This window comes from Trichechus manatus, unplaced genomic scaffold, assembly GCF_000243295.1.
Source record: "Trichechus manatus latirostris isolate Lorelei unplaced genomic scaffold, TriManLat1.0 scaffold00085, whole genome shotgun sequence".
Classification (NCBI taxonomy): domain Eukaryota; kingdom Metazoa; phylum Chordata; class Mammalia; order Sirenia; family Trichechidae; genus Trichechus; species Trichechus manatus.
This window is the reverse complement of record NW_004444021.1, coordinates 1,763,566-1,785,339: the sequence shown is the minus strand read 5'-3', so window position 1 is coordinate 1,785,339 and position 21,774 is coordinate 1,763,566. Positions and strand designations below refer to the sequence as shown.

At 37.0% G+C, this 21,774-nt stretch overlaps 1 protein-coding gene across 2 annotated transcripts in view; it reads left to right on the top strand.

Moving 5' to 3' along the window:
- The window catches only part of SEMA3C (semaphorin 3C), a 194,911-nt gene extending 181,747 nt beyond the window's left edge, over window positions 1-13,164 (top strand). For both annotated transcript variants that reach the window (XM_004381469.1, XM_023736040.1), the window contains 3 exons: window positions 5,424-5,491; window positions 9,768-9,898; window positions 12,725-13,164. In XM_004381469.1, the coding sequence (XP_004381526.1) occupies window positions 5,424-5,491; window positions 9,768-9,898; window positions 12,725-13,138 (613 nt within the window). In that variant the 3' untranslated portion in view covers window positions 13,139-13,164. The remainder of the gene's footprint in view (window positions 1-5,423; window positions 5,492-9,767; window positions 9,899-12,724) is intronic.
- Window positions 13,165-21,774: the final 8,610 nt, after the last annotated feature.

Below are 21,774 nucleotides of genomic sequence, written 5' to 3'. Positions count from 1 at the left end.
GCAACCTAATTCTGACATGACTGCTAATGACCCAGACCCTTCAGGAATGAAGGTTTGGGTCACCCCACCAGGCAAAGAACCACGACCAGCCGAGATGCTTGCTGAGGGCGAAGGGAATACAGAATGGGTGGTGGAAGAAGGTAGTTCTAAATACCAGTTACGGCCACATGACCAGTTGCAGAAACAGGGACTGTAATTGTTATGAGTATTTCTGCTTTGTATGTGTGCATCATATATTTTTGTTTCCTTCACTTATAAAATACAAGCTGTAAACGGGGCTAGCGTGTTTTCAATTGTACGTGTGTTAGTTGTATCATGTTAGGCACAAGTATGGACCTATGGCTTTGGCTACTTAGTCGTGGTGTCCCTAGGAGTGAAATAGATAGGAAATCTACTAAATATTTACTTGATCTATACAAACGGATGAATTCTAGGCCAGGTGAACAGCAGTCTAATTCGAATCACCAGACTAGAGAGTCACGGTCCCTTAATCAATTCCCAGATTTGAGCTAGTTTAAAGACCCACAACCCCTTGAATGAAGGGGAGGCCAGGTCCCCTTGAGGAAGGACTCCAATACACTGCCAAAAATTTTTACTGGTAATCTTTCTCCCAGCCTTCCCCAAAGGGATCTACGGCCTTTTACGAGAGTGACTGTTCATTGGGGAAAAGGAAATAATGAGACTTTTCGGGGATTACTGGATACTGGCTCTGAGCTGACACTAATTCCAGGAGACCCAAAACATCACTGTGGCCCACCAGTCAGAGTGGGGGCATATGGAGGTCAGGTTATTAATGGAGTCTTGGCTCATGTCCATCTCACAGTAGGTCTAGTGGGTCCCCAAATCCATCCTGTAATGATTTCCCCAGTTCCAGAATTTGGCACCGAGAGAGTGGGGTCCTGCTCTAACCAATACCTAAGATGTGGAAGCAGTCTGCCTTCAGCTGGCAAGGCCAACAACACACTTTCACTTGCCTACCTCAGAGCTACATTAACTCTCCAGCCCTATGTCATAATTTAGTCTGCAGGGACCTTGACGCCTTTCCCTTCCACAAGACGTCACACTGGTCCATTACATTGATGACATTATGCTGATTGGACCTAGTAAGGAAGAAGTGTCAATGACTCTGGCCTTATTGGTAAAACATTTGTGTGCTAGAGGGTGGGAGATAAATCCCATAAAAATTCAGGCACCTTCCACTTCAGTGAAATTTCTAGGGGTCCAGTAGTATGGGGCAAGTTGAGACACTCCTTCTAAAGTGAAGGATAAGTTATTGCGTCTGGCTGCTCCCACAACTAAAAAGGAGGCACAACATCTAGTGGGCCTGTTTGGATTTTGGTGGCAACATATTCTTCATTTGGGTGTGCTACTCCAGCCTATTTATCAAGTGACTCGAAAAGCTGCTAGTTCTGAGCGGGGACCAGAACAAGAGAAGGCTCTGCAACAGGTTCAGGCTGCTGTGCAAGCCGCTCTGCCACTTGGACCATATGACCAGCTAATCCAATGGTGCTTGAAGTGTCAGTGGCAGATAGAGATGCTGTGTGGAGTCTTTGGCAGGCCCCTATTGGTGAATCACAGCGCAGACCCTTAGGATTTTGGAGCAAAGCTCTGCCGTCCTCTGCAGGTAACTACTCTCCTTTTGAGAAACAACTTTTGGCTTGTTACTGGGCCTTAGTAGAGACTGAATGCTTAACCATGGGACACCAGGTCACCATGAGGCCTGAGCTACACATCATGAACTGGGTGTTGTCTGACCCACAGAACCATAAAGTTGGACGTGCACAGCAGCACTGTATCATTAGATGGAAGTCGTATATTCGAGATTGGGCCCAAGCAGACCCAAAGGCACAAGTAAGTTGCGTGAGGAAGTGGCCCAAATGCCCATGGTCTCCACCCCTGTCACATTACCTTCCATCTCCCAGTCTGCACCTATGGCCTCATGGGGAGTTCCTTATGATCAGTTGACTGAGGAAGAGAAAACTCGTGCCTGGTTTACAGGTGGTTCTGTGCGATATGCAGGCGCCGCTTGGAAGTGGACTGCAGCAGCACTACAGCCCCTTTCTGGGACCTCCCTGAAGGACAGTGGTGAAGGGAAATCCTCTCAATGGGCAGAACTTCAAGCAGTGCACCTGGTTGTTCACTTTGCTTCAAAGGAGAAATGGCCAGATGTGCGATTATATACTGATTCATGGGCTGTGGCCAGTGGTTTGGCTGGATGGTCAGGGACTTGGAAGGAATGATGATTGGAAAATTGGAGACAAGGATTTATGGGGAAGAGGTACGTGGATAGACCTCTCTGAATGGGTCAAAGAAGTGAAGATATTTGTGTCTCATGTGAATGCTCACCAAAGGGAGACCTCATACCACCAAGAAAGCAGTGCCAGGAGCAGAGCGCATCCTTTGGACCTGGGGTCCCTATGCAGAGAAGCTCATAGTCCGGGGGAACACTGAAGAGAAGAAGGCTGACAGAGAGAGAAAGCCTTCCCCTGGAGCTGATGCCCAGAATTTGGACTTTTAGCCTACTTTACTGTAGGAAAATAAACGTCTCTTTGTTGAAACCATCCACTTGTGGTATTTCTGTTATAGCAGCACTAGCTAACTAAGACAATACTTATAGTAAATAATTACGTTTGCTAAGTTAATGAACCATATACTCCTCAGGCAGCATTTATTTCCTTGAGAGATAAAATGGTAAATATGATAATGATCATTTGGAATATTTTTCACATTCATTTTCTGTCATAGTGTTATCTTGCCTGATTTTATTCTGATAGCACTTTCCAACTTACTGGAACACAAAAATCACTTAGAGGAATTCATAGGAATGAAAAGTGAGAACAAGCCATTTGTATGGAAACAGAGAAGTACTATTATACTTGGAAATCAGTTGGAGTCCAGACTTTAACATAATAAAGTTATTAAATATCATTGGTTCAGTAGTTTCCCTCTTTTTTTTAAAAAGTTGCTTCATTGTAAACCATGCAAACCTTTTTAATCTCTATCTGGTATCTTAAATATTTGTGTATTTGTATCAAGTATTGCAATTTAGTCTCCTATGTTATTTATTTTGGATTCAGATATGTAGTTAGAAACTTTATTTTAAGACAAGATAATCAGTTCAATCTTCAAGTAAATGTATGTTTTTTTTATACAAGAAGAAAATGACCTCATTGTTTATCCAGAGGAATAAGCTGTAATGGAGGGAACATTGGCAACTTGAGCCAAATCTCAAATCCTACATGCAGTATAATATTACTGTGCTTACCAGAGTGCTTTTGGGATGCCATACGAATGCATTAAGGGAGCCTACACATACCGAGGGCTCAGATGGCTGCCTTGCTGATCTCATCATTTAAGCCAAGCCATAATAATGCTTTTTCTGTATTTGAATGTCTGGAAGCTCTGTGATATTGTAAGTTCAGATTGCCTAGCATGAGAGTTTGTATACATGAGTAAACCACTATACCGTGCTGATCGCAGGACAATAAATTCAACCATCTGAGTGATATTGCTTGCCTAGACGGCTGAAAATGACCAGTTCAGCCTACGTACTCTCGCATGGTGCTCTTATAATATTCACTTTCAAGTTGGTAGTAAATAATGTCATGACTTCAAAATATAGCAAATGCAAGGCAATAGAACCTTGATATAAGAGCTATTCTAGACTGTAGTGTTAATTGGATTTCCAGAAATAAGTGTGACTAACATTTCTATTTTTGTGTATATGGCTGTATAGAAATATATAATTAAATGAAGATCTGGTGATCTTTTTGGAAAAGGAATATTTAAATGGTCAAAAAGTTGATGCATATATTTCCATAAATAGATGAATATTTTCCATTATAAACAAATTATTATTTGCTGTAACCTTAAAATGAAATTATTTCTTCTGTTATTAAAGACTTTGAGATTATTTTGCCTTGCAAGTTTAATAACAACTGTGTGATTGTAATATTTCCAGTTCTTAATGTTGAATGTTTTAATTTATCATTAAGGGTAAAAATAGTAAAAGACTTAACAGTTAACCCATTTCAGTTATATAGTCGTTCATTTTTCAGCACTGAGAGTAAACATTCAATTTAGCACCATACCTCCAATATTTAGATTTCTCTTCCTTCTTGCTTGTATCGTTGTTCAGATCTATGATGCATTACAAAGAAGATGCATTACCTTTGATTTGTTACATTATGTAGTACAATTGAAACAAAAACACCTAATGAATCTAAGACTCAGGAAATAAAATAATTAATATACAAAAATGTAGGTAAGGGTGAAATATTATCATGTCTACAACTTAATTTCTAAAGGTTTTCATATTGCATATGCAGTATATATACAAAATATATGAGAGAAAATAAATATGGCAAAATATAACAATTCATAAATCTAGGTATACCACTGTTTATTGTACTCATGTAACTACTTTTCTGTAATCTTGAAATTTTTCAAAATAAAAAGTTGGGGGAAAATGCTAGTAAATCAACAATTTTGCATAGCTTTATATTAAATAGGCGCTTGGAGGTGCAGTGGTTAAGAGCTTGGCTGCTAACCAAAAGGTCTACAGTTGGAATCTACCAGCCACTCCTTGGCAACTCTATAGGGCAGTTCTACTCTGTCCTATAGGGTGGCTATGAGTCGCAACCGACTCAACAGCAGTGGGTTTGGGTACAGGTTATACTAAATGTCCATGTTCTATATATTACTTGTTTTAGAAAAGTTTTAATATGTCTTGAAAATGTTAGAAAGTGTTGACTTTTGTGTAAGTTTTTTTTTTTTTTTTAAGAAAAGCTTTCATAAGATGGAAAATACTAGTGAGTTTGTACTTTGGAGGTTAGCATTTTAGAAAATTTTAGATAAATGACTAAACTAAAAATTTGTACTATTAATTATGAAATGTAGCATTTACCCATGGAGTCCCTGGGTGGCACAAATGGTTAAGTGCTTGACTACTAGCTGAAAGGTTGGTGGTTCGAACCGACCCAGAGTGCTTTGGGAGACAGGCCTGGTGATCTGCTTCTGAAAGGTCACAGCCTTGAAAACGCTACAGAGCAGTTCTACACTGCACACAGTGGGTCGTCATGACTTGGAATGCACTGGATGTCAACTAACAACAGCAGCAAGAATATACACAGGGCGCACAGATAATAGGAGGTTCCTAACAATTCCATCACAAATAGTAGATGAGAAAGGACTGAATTTATTCTGACTGAAAAACAAGGATAAGTACCTACCCCAGCACTGAAACACTGAATGAAAAATGTCAGATAGCCAGGTCAGATAATCAGACCTCTTTTTTTTTTTTTTTCTCTAATTTATGAAAGCTTAGGCAAGCAAAAGATTGTGAAATTAAGAAACAATCATTTACCACAGTTTTATTGGCCATATTAATTCTAAGTCACTTTTATATATTTCTGCACTTACAGGAGGAGCCGAAGACAAGATGTGAGACATGGAAATCCATTAACTCAATGCAGAGGATTTAATCTGAAAGGTACTAAAAGTGAGCAGTGGTGAATTTGGTAGAGTAGCCATGCTCCATTTCACATTTCATAAAGGAAATATCATACTATGTCATTTTAAAGAAAGAGTCACTGTAACAATTATTAGTATTCACATACAGTAATTATAAAATAAAATGTTATTTGTATGCATATTGAAAATTGTAAAAAACAAATGCATGGGTACATAGATAGCTGGGGTATGTTAGCTGATAGGTCCTTTACATGGATGGTAATTACAGACTTTCTTAGATTCTATTTTCTCTCCTAATAAAAAAACATTTTGCTTTTGTGCTTATTCTTGAAGAGCAAATAGAACAGTACCTTGGTTTTGCAATTAGTAACCATTCCATGTACTTTTGACAATCTTGCCTTGCATTCTATATTTAATATGATCCCTTCTTTCCCATCCTGACATGGAGATAATCTGTTATTACATTTTGCCCACCAATGCCCTCCCCACACTCTCCTCCACCATTCATAAGTAACTCCTAGCTGACCTTCCCCTGGCTCACCAAGGTGCTATAGATGTGCTGTTGCTAACAACTAATGCTGAGATTCCTATTGCCAATCTTTAGAAGTATGCACTTTTTTTTTTTTTTTAAATATGGAATGACATCTTTGTTACTAACTACACCCAAGGAGCAAATTAAGACAGGTTTTGCCTAATTGTTCCAAATGTCTAATTGAAGGACTAAATCCAGGTTACCATTTCTCTGTCTACTGAGTTTTTTCTAAATGTGTTTTATTTCCTTTTAATTGTGGTAATAGTCATAGTGGTAGGAATATTGGTAGTGGAGGTAGTGGTAAACATTTATTAACGCTATGTCAAAACCTAAGCTAAGTGCTTTGTGTCAGAACCCAAGCTAAGTGCTTTTTTAATAGAATATCTAACTTAATGCTTGTTATGGATTGAGTTGTGTCCCCCAAAGATATGTCTTGTAAATTGTAAACTCTGTGCCTCTAATTATAATCCCATTTGGGAATGGGTTGTCTTTGCTATGTTAATGAGGCAGGATTAGTGTAGGGTGTGCCTTGAATCAATCTCTTTTGAGATATAAAAGAGATTACACAAGCAAGCAGAGGCTAGATGGGGTAAGATAGATCCCAAGACACATGGAGATCTCCAAGTAACCAGGAAATAGAAACTGAAGAGACAAGGACCTTCTTCCAGAGCTGACAGAGAGAGAAAGCCGTTTCCTAGAGCCGGCACTCTGAATTTGGACATCCACCCTCCTAAGCTGTGAGAAAATAAACTTCTGTCTGTTAAAGCCATCCACTTGTAATATTTCTGTTATAGCAGCACCAGATAACTAAGAATTTGGTACCGGGAGTGAGGTTGCTGCTGTAACAAATACCTACAGTGTGGAAGTGGTTTTTGAATTGGGTAATGGGTGGAGGCTGGAAGAGTTTTAGGGTGCCTAATAGTAAAAGCTTAGATTGCCTTGAAGAGACTGTTGGTAAAATTATGGCTGACAAAGACGATTCTGGTGAAGGCTCAGAAGGAAGCGAGGAGAGCTATAGAGGAATTCTGTATAGTCTTAGAGTATATGTATGGCACCAGCAACAGAATCTTGCCTGAATTGTAGACATTAAATGTGCTTCTGGTGAGGCTTTAAAAGAAAATGATGAACATGTGATTGGACAATGGAGGAAGGGTTATGCTTTTTATGCAGTGGCAAAGAACTTGTCTGAATTATGTTCAAATATTTGGTGGAAGGTAGAACTTGTAAATGATGAACTTGGCTATCTTACTGATGAGATTTCTAAGCAAGATCTTAAAGAGGTCATGTAGTTTCTCCTTGCTGCTTATAGTAAAATGGGAGAGGAAAGAGATAGACTTAAAATTGAACTATGCAAAATGAAAACAAAACTTAAAGATCTAGAAAATCCTGTTGTACAAACTAAGGACACATGTCATTGAATTTTCACTAAGGACATGGCTATGCAATCTTTTGTTAAAGAAACTAAGCCTGTGACTGATGGATCTAACCACCACAGCAGAAAACCCATTAGCTTAAACTGAAGGTGACAGAGAAAGAATGAAAGGAAAGAATGCTGTCTGCCTCTTGGAGTTCTACAAGCAGCAAACAGGCCAAAGGAGTACATCTGTTGTCCTCCAAGAAAAGAAAAGAACCATCTGTGGAGCAGCTCGGAGATCAGCATAACTGTTGGAAGGAGTACAAGAAGCAGGGACTTCTTGGTTTCAAAGGGTGGGGCCATGGTCTCCTGGATCTCAAAGGGTGGGGCCAGAGCCTCCTAGGTTTCAAAGAATTGGACCTTTGCCAACTTGATTCCAGCATGTGGGGCTACTTTTAAGGTGTGTCAGGGGGATGGGACCACCGCCCAAAGCTGAGAGGTGGAACTGCCATGCCCAAAAGGTAGAATGGGGGACTGCTAGGGCTGAAGAGGTGGGGTTTCCACTCACACACAGATCGACTAGGGGAATGGGGCTCCCCAAAGCCGAGAGAACAGAGTTGCCATCCCCGTGTGCCTGGAAGGTGGAGCTAAAGCCCAGGGCCAAGGGGCCTCCACCAAGACTCCAGAGAGCGTGACCAACACCCAGAGTCTGGAGGGCAGGGCCATTGCCTAGATTATCTCAGAGAAGAGAGGATTATTTTCAAGCCTTGAGAGCTAATGTAATTTGTTCTGCTGAGTTTTGGACTTATTTGGTGCCTGTTATCCCTTCTTTCCCTCCAAGTTCTCTCTTTTCTAATGGAAATGTATACCTGGTGCCTGTTCCACCATTGTGCTTTAGAAACAGATAACTTGTATTCTAGATTCACGGGTTCACAGATGAAAAGGAATTTTGTGCTAGGGTGTAATACACCTGAAGTTTCACCCATATTTCATTTGATTTAGATGATTCAGCAAATGAGATTTTGGACTTGGAGCTAATTTAAGACTTTTGGGATGATATGATGGGGTGAATGTGTTTTGCATGTGGCAAGGACATGAATTTGGGGGGGCCAAAGTGTGGAATGTTATAGACTGAATTGTGTCCCCAAAAAATACGTGTTGTAGATCCGAACCTCTGTGCCTATGGTTATAATCCCATTTGGGAATGGATTGTCTTTGTTATGTTAATGAAGCAGTATTAGTGTAGGGTGTGTCTTGAGTCACTCTCTTTTGAGATATAAGAGAGACTAAACAAGCAAGCAGAGGCAAAATGGGGTAAGCTAGATGCCAGGACACATGAAGATCTCCAAGGAACCAGGAAACAGAAGCTGAAGAGACAAGGACCTTCATCTAGACAAGGACCACAGAGAAAGAAAGCCTTTCCCTAGAGCCGGCACTAAATTTCTAGCCTTCAAAACTGTGAGAAAGTAAATTTCTGTCTATTAAAGCCATCCACTTGTGGTATTTCTGTTATAGCAGCACTAGATAACTAAGACAATGCTCAAGAAATTGTACTAAAGTAGGGTCTATTACAAATAAACTCATTTTTACAAATAAGGATTCTTTTTATGTTATTGTAAAATCTAAGCTACCACATAAATTATGCTAAATGCTTTTTCTGATTTAATATTTTCAGTAAGGAGCATGTGTGAAAAATATTATAATCCATATTTTAGAGCTGAGGAAAACTGAGGCCCAGAGAAGTCAAGTAATGTGTTTAAGATCACACAGGCTGTATTGGTAAAGTCAGGATTCTATCCCAGGTATCTCTGATTCCAGAGACTGTTCTCAACCCACTGCAGCCACATCTTGCTTTTTTTTCTTTTTTCAGTGTTTCTGAATTTCATCTATACCACATTGGGGGTGGAGTTTAGGGGTGGGATAAACCTGGTTTCAATACTGACCTGGAACTGACTGGCTCTTTAGCTAGGATATGTTATTTAAGTTCTCTGAGCCTCAGTGTCCTCATCTTTGAAAAGGGAAATATTGCCTAACTCACAAGGATGCTGTAATAATTAAATGTTCAAAGTGATATTAAGTACAATCTTTGAAATATAATAATTCTTGAAAAAGCATTGTTTATGTTATGTCTTTCCTCCTTCCCTTTAGATTAAACATGGCAGGTAAACAATGTAATAGTTTACCTGTTAAATGATTATCTCTCCCTTTTGCTGGCTTCTGTAATTGATCCCAATTTTATAGAGAAATTAACATTCGTATAGAGATTATCCTCTAAATTCCATTGTTACTCTCTCTCCCCTCCTTCCTTTTTCCTTTTCTTGCCTCTCCTTTCTCCCATCTCCCTGCTTTCTCTCTCTCCCCTTCTTACCCTCTCCACTATCCCTCTCGCTTTTCATTTTTGCTTTACAGCATACAGAAATGCAGCTGAAGTTATTCAGTATGGAGTAAAAAATAACACCACTTTCCTTGAGTGTGCCCCCAAGTCTCCACAGGCATCTATCAAGTGGTTGTTACAGAAAGACAAAGACAGGAGGAAAGAGGTGAGTAATGCAGCAGCGCAGCAGCAATCAATCAGGGCTTGGGAAGGGACATTAAGTCACTGTCCCTCAATGAGGATCAGATCAAACTAAAAGGAAAAGGCATATAAACATCCTTTTATGTCTTTGGTATGAAAAGTGTCACCTTCTTTAAAATCATTTGTCCTTTAGAGTTGATGAATTAATTAGAAATCCTCTCTGCTTGCTCGCCTTTATAACATGGTGATTGGAACAAGAGCTGGGGCACTAAGAGCATGGCATTGATGTGAGTAAGCATTTGTAAAAGAAACAAGATGTGTGCAAATCCAGAAGCCAAGTTCTCGCACAACAGCACCTTTGTGTGATTCACCAGAATAAAAGGGGCTTTAAAAAAAGTTCAGTTTCCCTCAGCAAGAAATTAGACTAAACTATAACATTTATTGCAAACAACATTTTTCTGCTATGTGGTAATGTTTCCATTTTTCTATTAGTCATAATTCTCAGGCTTCAGTTAGGTAATATATGGAATCATTGTTTACGGGGCCATTGTCTTTATTTAGGGATATAGTGGGGGGGGAAATACCCTAGATTTTTAAATAAAAAACATTTACGCTAAACCTTTCACTGACTGGAAAGATCTGCTTTTAAATGGAAATATTGTAAAATGGCAAGGGTGATATATTTTAAGTAATGGATTCCATGATATTGATGTCACATTGGTCTGAAAAATGAGAAGATAGATGATAGATAGATAGATAGATTTAAAAAACCCACTGCTGTCGAGTCGATTCCAATTCATAGGGACTCCATAGGGTTTCCAAGGCCGTAAATCTTTTCAGAAGCAGACTGCCACATCTTTCTCCCAAGGAGCCACTGGTGGTTTTGAACAGCTGACCTTTCGGTTGGCAGTTGAACATTTTAACCACTGCACCACCAGGGCTGCCTCAAAAATATCTGTTGCCGTCGAGCTGATTCCGACTCATAGTGACCCTACAGGCCAGAGTAGAACTGCCCCATAGGGTTTCCAAGGCTGTAATCTTTATGGAAGCAGACTGCCACATCTTTTTCCTGTGGAGCAGCTGACTGGTGGATTTGAACCGCTGACTTTTCAGATCACAGCCGAGTGCTTAACCACCGTGCTACCAGGGCTCCCACAGATGAGAGAGACTGATGGAGAGAGAGAGAGCCTCCAGGGTATTCTAAAATGTAGTCCTATTAGCAGTGCATCATGAAGTCTGGTGGAGCTTTCTACATATCTGTATATTCTTCTGTTGCAGGCAATTTTGTTGCTACATAGTGAGTTCATTAGGGCTATATAGAATGGATATGGTCCTAAACTATTGAACACAAGTAAACCAAAGAAACCAAACCCATGCCGTCGAGTCAATTCTGACTCATACTGACTGCATCAAAATTACCGAAACAAATGTTGGATCTATATAAGGAAATACTTCCCAACTCTCAGACCTGCCTGTCCAAAGACAGCTGTATGGGAACTGTGTGTCTCAGTCACCGGACTGTTAAACCATAGATGAATGACCACTTGCATAAGAGGAGATTTAATTATCTGAAGGAAAGATAAACTAGATGAAATTCAGTGCCCCTCCTTGCCTCAGAATTCTATGATTCTAAAAAAAAACTAAATAATTTATCATTTATTTGATGTATATATATATTTGCTACAAAATCTGTCATCAAAGAAACCTCTTAAAATTTCTTCAATCTAATTAAAATTTTTTGGAATGGATGTGGATTATAATACTTGCCTTGCAAAGTAACTGGGTTATAAGCTAGAATGTGTGATGTCATACAGAAGTGGAGTTCTTAGGCTAAACTAGGGCACTGGTTTAGAATATATGGACGTAAACAATCCTTTCCCCTCTCCCCTTTTTTCTCTAAAACAATGAATTTTTGATTTGGAGTACTACTTTGTATACTACTTTGCCATTTAGAAAGAAATTTTATGTTCTTCACCTTATTTTGATTTTGGTCAAATTCCTTCTTTACTCAGTGAAAGAACATCCCAGAGTATACATTTCAAGAAACTTCTTACCACTTAGGTTTTTATCTGTTCATTGTCAACACTGTGGCCAGATCCATGAGGAATATGGATTTCAAGCATTTAGCTAATGTCCAGAAAATCATACTTTTTCCAGGATAAGCCTGTAAAGTCATTGACATTAACCATAGCTTTTCATTACCTGTCATTGGAAAGTAAAACCACTCAGAAGAATACCTTACAGGACAATGACATTTCATATTGTTTTTATTCTTTAGTGTGGTATGACTGGAAAAGGCCTTTGATAATATTCAAAACACTTGCTATGCTTGTGTAATTTTTACTTAGGAGAATATTCATTCATTTAAAGAAGATACAACTCAATCCTTTAATTGTAGCTCTGTTTTTTTAAGCAAGTAAGTGAGTGTTTTTGCTAAATTAAAAGATAAGTACTACAGGATGAAATAGATATTTTGAATCATCTGTGAATTTCATTTACATATGTTGTCTGGGATTCAGATTCCAAAATTAACCAAAACTTTGTGCTTGTAACAATGTGAACAGTGGAACTACTTCCATCAGAAGGGAATGCACTTTAAGCTATTTTTGCCAGGGTGGATGACACACTCAGACTCTCTTTAATAGATTCAGTATGCTGTGACAAGATCTCGCATGTGAAAAAAAGGCAAAGGGACTGACCAAAAGTCTGTTTCCACTGAGAAGAAAGCTAATTAGTACTCAGTGCTTTTGCCAGATTTGTGAAAGTCAACAATACTCTCTTCTACGTTGATCATATGTATTTAAAAGATGTAGAATGGGGTTTTCAGAACTCTAATATGTCTCTCTCCTAGGTAAAGCTGAATGACCGAATCATAGCCACTCCACAAGGGCTCCTGATCCGCTCCATTCAAGATTCTGACCAAGGACAGTATCACTGCATTGCAACAGAAAACAGTTTCAAGCAGACCATAGCCAAGATCAACTTCAAAGTTTTAGATTCAGAAATGGTTGCTGTTGTGACAGACAAATGGTCTCCATGGACCTGGGCCAGCTCAGTGAGGGCTTTACCCTTCCACCCAAAGGACATTATGGGGGCATTCAGCCACTCAGAAATGCAGATGATTAATCAATACTGCAAGGACACTCGGCAGCAACATCAACAGGGTGATGAGTCCCAAAAGATGAGAGGGGACTATGGCAAGTTAAAGGCTCTCATCAGTAGCCGGAAAAGTCGAAACAGGAGGAATCAGTTGCCAGAGTCATAATGTTTTCTGATATGGGGCTTGTGTTTCCAGTAACAAACGATCTGTCTGCAATGATCAAATTTGGAGCAAAGAATCTTGTGCTTTACTTGTGGGAAATTTCTGAGAAAAGAGGTTCTTCACTCCCAAAGTGAATTTTACATGAACTGAAATGAGCATGCATCTTCCTGTATGATATTGACTAGCACTAGACATGTCATGGTCCTCATGGTGCATATAAATATTTAACTTAATCCAGATTTTATTTATGTCTTTATTTTACCTTTTCTTCAAAATCTATATGGGGGCTACAAAATTAGAATTGTTACATCCCTCAATTAAATGAGGGCCATAACCCTGTGATCTTCCTTCCCTGTTTGTCCGTGATTTTGTATATGAAACAAATGCCAAGTTCACAACCTTCACATAGTAAAAGTGGTATAAATGCATGTGACAGGGCAGCTGTTAAAAGAGGTGTAGAATAGATAAAAGACTGGGAAGAGGGCATCTGAAAGGTGTATAAAAACATAAGTGATTCATAAAGAGAATACAATGATTTTGTATGCTTCTAGTGAAATATATTATTGGTGTTTTTAAAGATTGTAAAAATTGTCAGTTGCTGATATCTATCATTGACCTTTGTTCCCTTGTTTTAGGAAGATAAAGTGAATCACCTACACCATAAAGATCGCTGTTGAGAGTTATGTGAGTGAACCATTGAAGTTTATATTCTTATGTTACTGTCTTCCAAACAGAAGCACTTTCTATTTTTGGAAGTTATTTAAGTTATTCTAGACTCAGAGAATATAAACTTACCTTGTTTAATTTAATTACTGTTTTTGTCCTAATTTTTTATTTTGTGTATCAAATTAAAAAATATAAGGAAAGAAAACACTTTTGAAGTGTCAAACTTCTATATGAGGGGCAAAACCATCAAAAAAAAATAAAGTAAATGCAACTTTATTAAAACAAATGTATGACAAATGTTGGACTAGGTTTTCAACTTCAATAATTCAATGATTAACTCACTTTTTTTAACCAATCTTAGATAGCATACTGATTTTTAAGTCAATACTTTATTTTTTTAAATGATTTCTTTTGTGTGATAGAGAGGTGCACCTTATCTTAAGAATTAAAAAAAGAAGAAAAAGAATTCCTATATGAATAAAAATAGACATTCTTTTTAAATGTTGTTGCTGTACTAGGTTCACTGGTATATAAATACAAATGTGGTAAGTTTTATGATGAATGAGATCAATTTTCTTCTAATTATATGTTTGGAGAATTTTATTAGAATAATTTAATATTGAAATTTTTTGCTTTAAATATAAATTAGATAAGAAAAATATGAAAAACTTTCCCTTTTGCTCATCTCCTCATATTTCTCTTAAAAACACAACTTTAGTTTTTTCATTTTATTTGCTATTTAAGACATTTTCATGTTTCCAGATGAAAACAGAAGTTGCACCATATACCTAATCAAAATCTAGTACAAAGGTTTTATGTGCAGTATAGTGTAGTACAAACAATTCATGACGAAGGTAATAAAGGTAAATATATTGCCTTTTTAAGCACTGCAGTATAAGGCTTCAAGAATTAAAATCAATATCAGAATGGATACTATCATTGATCTGAATCTAAGAATAGGATTTATTACTTAAGTGGTGGTAAATTACGATATTTTAAAAGGAGGCCTCAGTGGGACAACAACAAAAAACAGTTAAAATGCATAACATAGATAACACCAAACTTCCTTTAAAAAAATAAAAAAGGCAATTGTTTCAAATGTGTATAGTTCTAAAATAATCTCTAAAGCAACTTACTATACCAGTGGTTTACCTGCTTAAGAGGTGTAGTTAAAAAACTTTTTTTTCCCTCCTCTACGTGCACAAATAGAAATGTGTTTCAATGTAAGCCCAAACCATCTTCTGTATTATGGCCAATCTATTCTATGTACAAAGGTGAAAGTAAAATTGTTTTAAAGTTAGAGTATAAGATAAACTACACAGATCCCCTTGCTTCATGTAAACCCAAAGTGATAGACAATAAGGGTGGTTAGTTTTATAATATTATTTGTCCTATTTAATACCTTCTATTTTGAACATTATTAAAATGTATATACTTTTATTACTTTTCTTTTAAAATATAGAAATCCTTCTTGAATGTAACTCTGTCAAATGTAAAAAAAAATTCTTTCTCAAAAATATCCTTAATGTATACTGAATGTTGGTATTTGATTGGTTTTATGTAGTTTGACAGTTTGATGACTTAATATGTTTTTCATTTGAATTGTAGATAAAATGTCCTAGAAATGCACTTTTTTTCAAAGTGTAGTTTGTGAATCGATTTTAGCTTGATGAAACTGTCATTACAGCGAACGTTCACTCTTCTGTGTAAGAAAAGAAACTAAATGTAGTTAGCACATTAATATTTCATTGGATATTGAAGATAGCATTCTCCTAGCAAAATAAAACATGTTGAATTCCCCAAAGATGTCTTTAATGTATCTTTTTAATGTAGGGTTAAATTGCTTGTTGGCATGATAGAATCTAATGAATTCTTACAGTTATTTTTTATCTTTTTAAATGTGCTGTTATTTATCCACTTTTGTGAACGTAATGGTACACATAAAAAACTCTGTGCCACAATCCCTCATTTAACCATCTCCCAACCTCAAAGGCATCCAATGTCATCAGTTTCTTGTGAATACTTCCAAAGTATTTTATAGATATGCAGGACAAATACATTTTTTTCTTCCACCATTCTATGTCTATCATGTCTGTAGACAGTTACTCAGAATATGTTGTGTCTGCATCGGGAAAGAAGTATAGTTTAGGAATGCATGGGCTTTGGAGTTAGACTGCCTAGGTTTGAATCCAAACTCACCATCTTATCTTGGCAAAATTATTGAATCTCTCTCTGCTTTAGTTCTCTGCACAAGTACATACTAATAAAATGTTAGGACAGAACATGCCATATAGTACGTATTCAAAAAATGTCTTAATATTTCCATGTATATAAGGTGACATCTTTCTAGAACAGGCAGGAAATCTTTTTCTTGGGTTCTATGTTAGGTTAAATCCAATGATCCAGGTTGGGGATCAGTGAACTCAATAACAGTCTACCAACTACAAGGAGCCTTTATAAAAGTGGGGAGAAGGGAGCCACAGGCTAAATTAACTCAAAATTCTGCCAACATGTTTAAATAATGGAATTATTGGAGCTTTCTTCTGTCTACCCTTGGACTTGAAATCTGTAGTAATGTGAGTGGAGAAAAAAAGAAACGACAAAAATTAAAAGTTGTTTCAACAGGCCTTCCAACCTTATGATTCTGTACAGCTCCCTAATCGCTTCATTATTTCTCAGTGTATCTCTTGTTTTATATATCAACTTAATTTTAATTTTTAAAAATCTTATAATTTTCATGTATTGCTGATACATTGTATTGCTGATACATTGTGTCCCCCACTTATGTGGAAAAAAAAATCAACAAAAAGTTGACAGTTTCGTACTAAAGCCTAGCTAAAGTCAAGAGAGACATTGCAACTTTGTTTTGCAGCCTGGTTAAGCCTGTGAAAAAACTTTAGACAAGAAAATGAGCAAAGTAAATTTTTTTACTTAACCAGAAGCACTGAGAATTTCTTTAATTTCTGTGCATGATGGCAAGGCTATGAAAAATAACCTTTATTGCCTTTTTTTTTCCTTAAGAGTTTATCTCGCCATCCTTTTATCCACCATCTTTTGTACATTAATACAACCTCCTCTCCAAAATCAAATGAAGAGCAACAAATTCTATGTATGTGTCAATCAGTAAACTTCATTGTCAATAAATTTTTTTCTCCCTATGTGGCCTCTGGTATATATTTCAATTTTTATGGTTTTATAACAGTATTGACTTCAGAGTGCACAGGTATTGAGAGTTAGAAGAACTAGCTCCAAGTTAAGAAAATGCCATCTTCATTTCAGTGACTCTAATGTATTTGTCTATTCACCTCATAAAATAATACTTCCCACACAGTTTGAACTGTGTATTTCTCAGGGCTATTATGTTGCCATGCTTGAGTGTTACTTACATAAAGTGCTATTAAAGAATGACATTATAACAAACACATTAGAACTGTTTATTCGATGTAAAGTTACCTCTCCACTCCAAGTACAAAACCAGGGTAACTTCTATTCCTTAAGTGTTTCTACTCGGAATTATTTATATAAAAAATGTCATCCAAAGGATTTTATGAGATCAAAAGCATAATACTATGTGCAAGGCAAAATGGACATAAGATGAAATTATTATGAAAATAAAAGTGTTTGTTTCTCTGGAAACAACATGATGATTTGACTCATGAGGGGGTACGAAGAACTGAAAAGAATTTCCTACTTTCTTTGGTCTTTCCGTATCTATTATTTCCACAATTCTACATAGGAAAACAAAGTTATATTTTATTTTTCTCCTTATATTGCTTTTGAGGTAAATTATAATCATCTTCCCTTCCCTGCTACATCATGGCTAGTGAAAGTATCTTTTTTTGAGTTGAGGTGAACTGGCAGTTGTTGTAAGTTGTAGTTTGAGGTGAGAGCTTGACTCCTGAGTAGGAAAAAGCCAAAGGAAGCCGATAACAAAGATGTGATCCAAGCTGCACCAGCCTGGGATATTCAATGGAATTCCAATGATAGTTTTAAGTATGAATATGTATGAGTGTGTATACACCAATTCTACCCAAACAAACCCATAAACTAGCTTAATTCAATAAATTTATTATTCCAAAACGATATCAATTTCTACTTTAAGTTCCCATTCCAGATTCTCCACTTATTAGATATGTAACCTTGGAACATTAGATAGTTCCTCTTGATATATTACTGTCACTTTCTCTAAAATTAGAATTATGCTAATACCTAGTACATGGGGTTGTTGTTGTTAGGGACCATAGAGTCAGTTTTACCACTAGCAACTCTATGTACAACAGAATGAAACACTACCCAGTCCTGCACCATCCTCACAATCATTGCTATATTTGAGCCTATCGTTGCAGGCACTGTGTCAATCCATCTTGTTGAAGGTCTTCCTCTCTTTTGCTGAACCTCTACTTTACCAAGCATGATGTCCTTCTCCAGGGACTGGTCCTCTTGATAACATGTCCAAAGTAAACCAAGTGAAGTCTCGCATCCTCACTTCTAATAACTACAACTACATGTGGTAGTTGTAAGAATTAAATAAATTAATGGGGTGTTCTTAAAGTTCCTGGCACATAGTGAAAGCTCAGTCAAAGTGCATGCTGTGATTATTCCATCAGGAGAGCAAAACCATTTCGTTCAGTTATTTGAGCAGTTGCCTCTCTTTTACCTGAGATTACATCTAAATAGTTCAAGTAATATTTGATGTCATTTGTCTATAGTCACACCTATGGCAACATAATTGTTCTATTTGACCTCTGTCATCACTTCACAAGTGTAGTGATAGTCATCCCTTGTTCCTGTCGCTAAGTTCTTTCAGGGAAGCTGTGCTATCCACTACTCCCAAACACTCCCGAGTACATGGGGATATTTCTGGTATTCCCGCACCATTCTGGCAGACAACCTGAGAGCCTCTGCCACCTAAAACTAGGGAACGTGTGTGTGTGCGCACGTGTGTGGGTGTGCATTATTTCTCCCTCCAGGAGCTTGCACCTTCCCTGGACACAAACCTGAAAGTGTAGTAGAAGTAGCATGAGACCCACAACCCCTATGTGTTCACTATCCTCCTTCCTCCAATTCATCCTTCATTGCTGTGGTCTCTGAAGCAAGGATTATCCACTGAATATCTCCCATGAGCCTGAGCAATTGATTTCAAATTTTGTCACTCAAATACCTCCTAAGAGAATTTTGTAAAGCTATCCGGCCATCACACATTTTAAAATTAACATCTGAATTTTTATTCTAAGTTTAAGTAGTTGCAAAAAATATAATTTCCAGTGATATGAATTAAAAATTTTTAAAATAAAATAATGTGTCACTTTTTAAAATAACAGCAATGGAATAAACATGACATAAGAATTTGGTACCTACCATCATATTTTTAAATAATAAACAACAAGCTGTTTTAACAAGAAAAATTTATATTATTTCTATTTCTTCTTATTCTACTTGCTCCATAAAATTTAACCTAATATAATTCTTTATACTTGAAACAATCTTATTAAAAACTTTCTTATATACCTCTGCAACAAAAATGTGTATAGTCATTTAATTTTTATTTAAAACGCCCTCTCGGGCCAGAAGCATAATTTTTTTCTTTTGAATTAAATTAGTATTAAAATTATAAATGATCACAATTGATCAAAAAACATAAATATTTCCCCAACTTTGAAAATTGTTAAACATAAAATTAAAATGCTAAATGGAAATTCATGTCATGAGATGAATGGAATTTATTTTTCTTCAAGTAATTAAATTACATGTGGATGAATCTTATTTATTGGGAAGATGAAAGAAGATTCAACCACAATGCTATTTCTTGTATATTTTTTAGATATAAAAGCAGTGAACAACTGTGCTTACATATTGGATGAAGAGGGAAGAACTTTTGTTATAGTGCTGTTATTCAACTGTTTGAATACTTTTGAAGAATATGCCTCACATGGTCTAGCAACAAAATTTATGTAAAAATTAATGAGCTGACAATTTGATTAGATTCTGCTACAATTTTATTAAAATAAAATATTTGAAAACATCATTCTTCTCAATACATGTACCAATACTCCCAGTTATACCTTTGCTGGGTTCTCTGGCTTTATGGAGCTATTTCCATATTTTGTTCTGGTTTTCCAGAATAATCTTTTGTTTCTTCTACTTATACAGACTCCCAGCAGCCACTTGCTAAATGAGTGACCTTGAGAAAGTTACATAACCCCTCTGTGCTTCTTGGGTTTCTCATCTGATAAATATAAATAATAATATTATTTACCTCATAGGGATGTTGTGATCAGTAAAATAGTATTTATATATAAAGTGCTTATAACATGTCTGCCACATGATTAAGATACTATTATTAGTTTGATTATTTTTTATTATCATATGATTTTATTAAAACCCCTCTGCTTTATTCAGAGGCCCCAGTGACAATTTGTTACCTTTGTCATTATTACGTCAATCTCATAAGGCTGCTATAGAGATTAACTGAGATAATACAAAGTCCTTGTAAGTCACCTGGTATAAAATAGATATTGAGTAAATATTAGCTATTTTTATTAACATGCCTATGATGCTGCAAATGCCATTTACTAATTCTTTTAACAGTTTATTGAGCATTTGCTATGTTGCTGGCAGTATTTTAGGCACTGAGTTTATAATAGGGAACACAGTAATGTACCTGCTCTTGTGAAGCCCACGTTTTAGAGGAAAAGAAAATAAGAAAACAAGCAAATAAATATGTAGTATGTTTGGCTGAGATAAGTGCAACAAAGAAAATTAAAGAAAGATAAGAGAACAGCGAAAAGATCAGGGGAAGAATGCTCCAGGTAGAAGGATAAGATAGGATCCAAAAGGTAGAGGAACCAAGTCACTTGGGTCCTGATGATCATGGTGAAGAGTGTGGGTTTGATTCGAAGGGTATGGGAGCCACTGGAGAATATGACCCAAGAATGTGACATGAGTAATTGACATTCCATAAACTATATTTATGGCTGCATTTAAGAGGACGTTTGAGAACAAGAATGGAAACGAAACACAAAAACCAACCAGGAAACCGTGACATATTTTAAAAAGAACACATCGCTCTGGCAGATTCAAAGATTGACTCCATTCACAAAGAGGTATAAACACGGGTTCTTTCAGGAAAAGAATTTGAGTACAGTTTTGGAACAAGGGGAAGGAGTGACAAAGTGAGAGTACTCAACTCCTGAGAGTAAGGAAGGATGGCTGGTGCTCCCCAGAAGAAAAAAAAAAGACATAAAAAGAGGTCAAGAAGGGCTTGAAGACAGTCCTAGCGGCGGTCCTGGAGCAAGTGTACGCACAAACTGCCAAAAGAATTTATTACCCAGTAATGTCCAGCAGGAGGGTTCAATATTGAGAACCAAAGCAGGCATAGAGGGAAATCGAAGGCCATTAAAGACAGTGCTGCGTGGTTGCTTTAAAATAGGCTGGTGTTACGTCAACAGTGGTTCTAAATAATTGATAATGCAAACTGCCTTTATGGATAAGAGGCCGCAATAAATAAACTTACTCTAAACAGAATAAGCCATGATTAAGAGAGCAACTATTAGCAAAGACCAGCTGCCTTAATGGCCTTCCTACTTAATCCTGATTTTATTTACTGGGGAAATGACGTACTTTAATCCTGCATTTAGAAACAAGCTGTCTAAATGAGTAGAGCATGTGGTGAAATATCCTTTTTCAGATGACAGGAAATTCACCGTGTAGTTTCTGTGAGAACTCCAATCTTTAATTGGGTCGTTAGGGTCAGCATGGAAGCAGTGATTCTGGGGCTTGACGACCGCTCACGATGGATCCTCTCACCACAAATCCCTGCCTTGCTCTGTCATGTGAAGAAGGGAAGCTAAATAGTCTACGGAGGCAATATCTGGACTCCCTTGAGACAGAATCATCAGAAGCTGACACTGAAGCTTTAAAAATGGAAATATAGACAAGTTCCTTCTCAGGAAAGGAATACTTATAGATAAGCA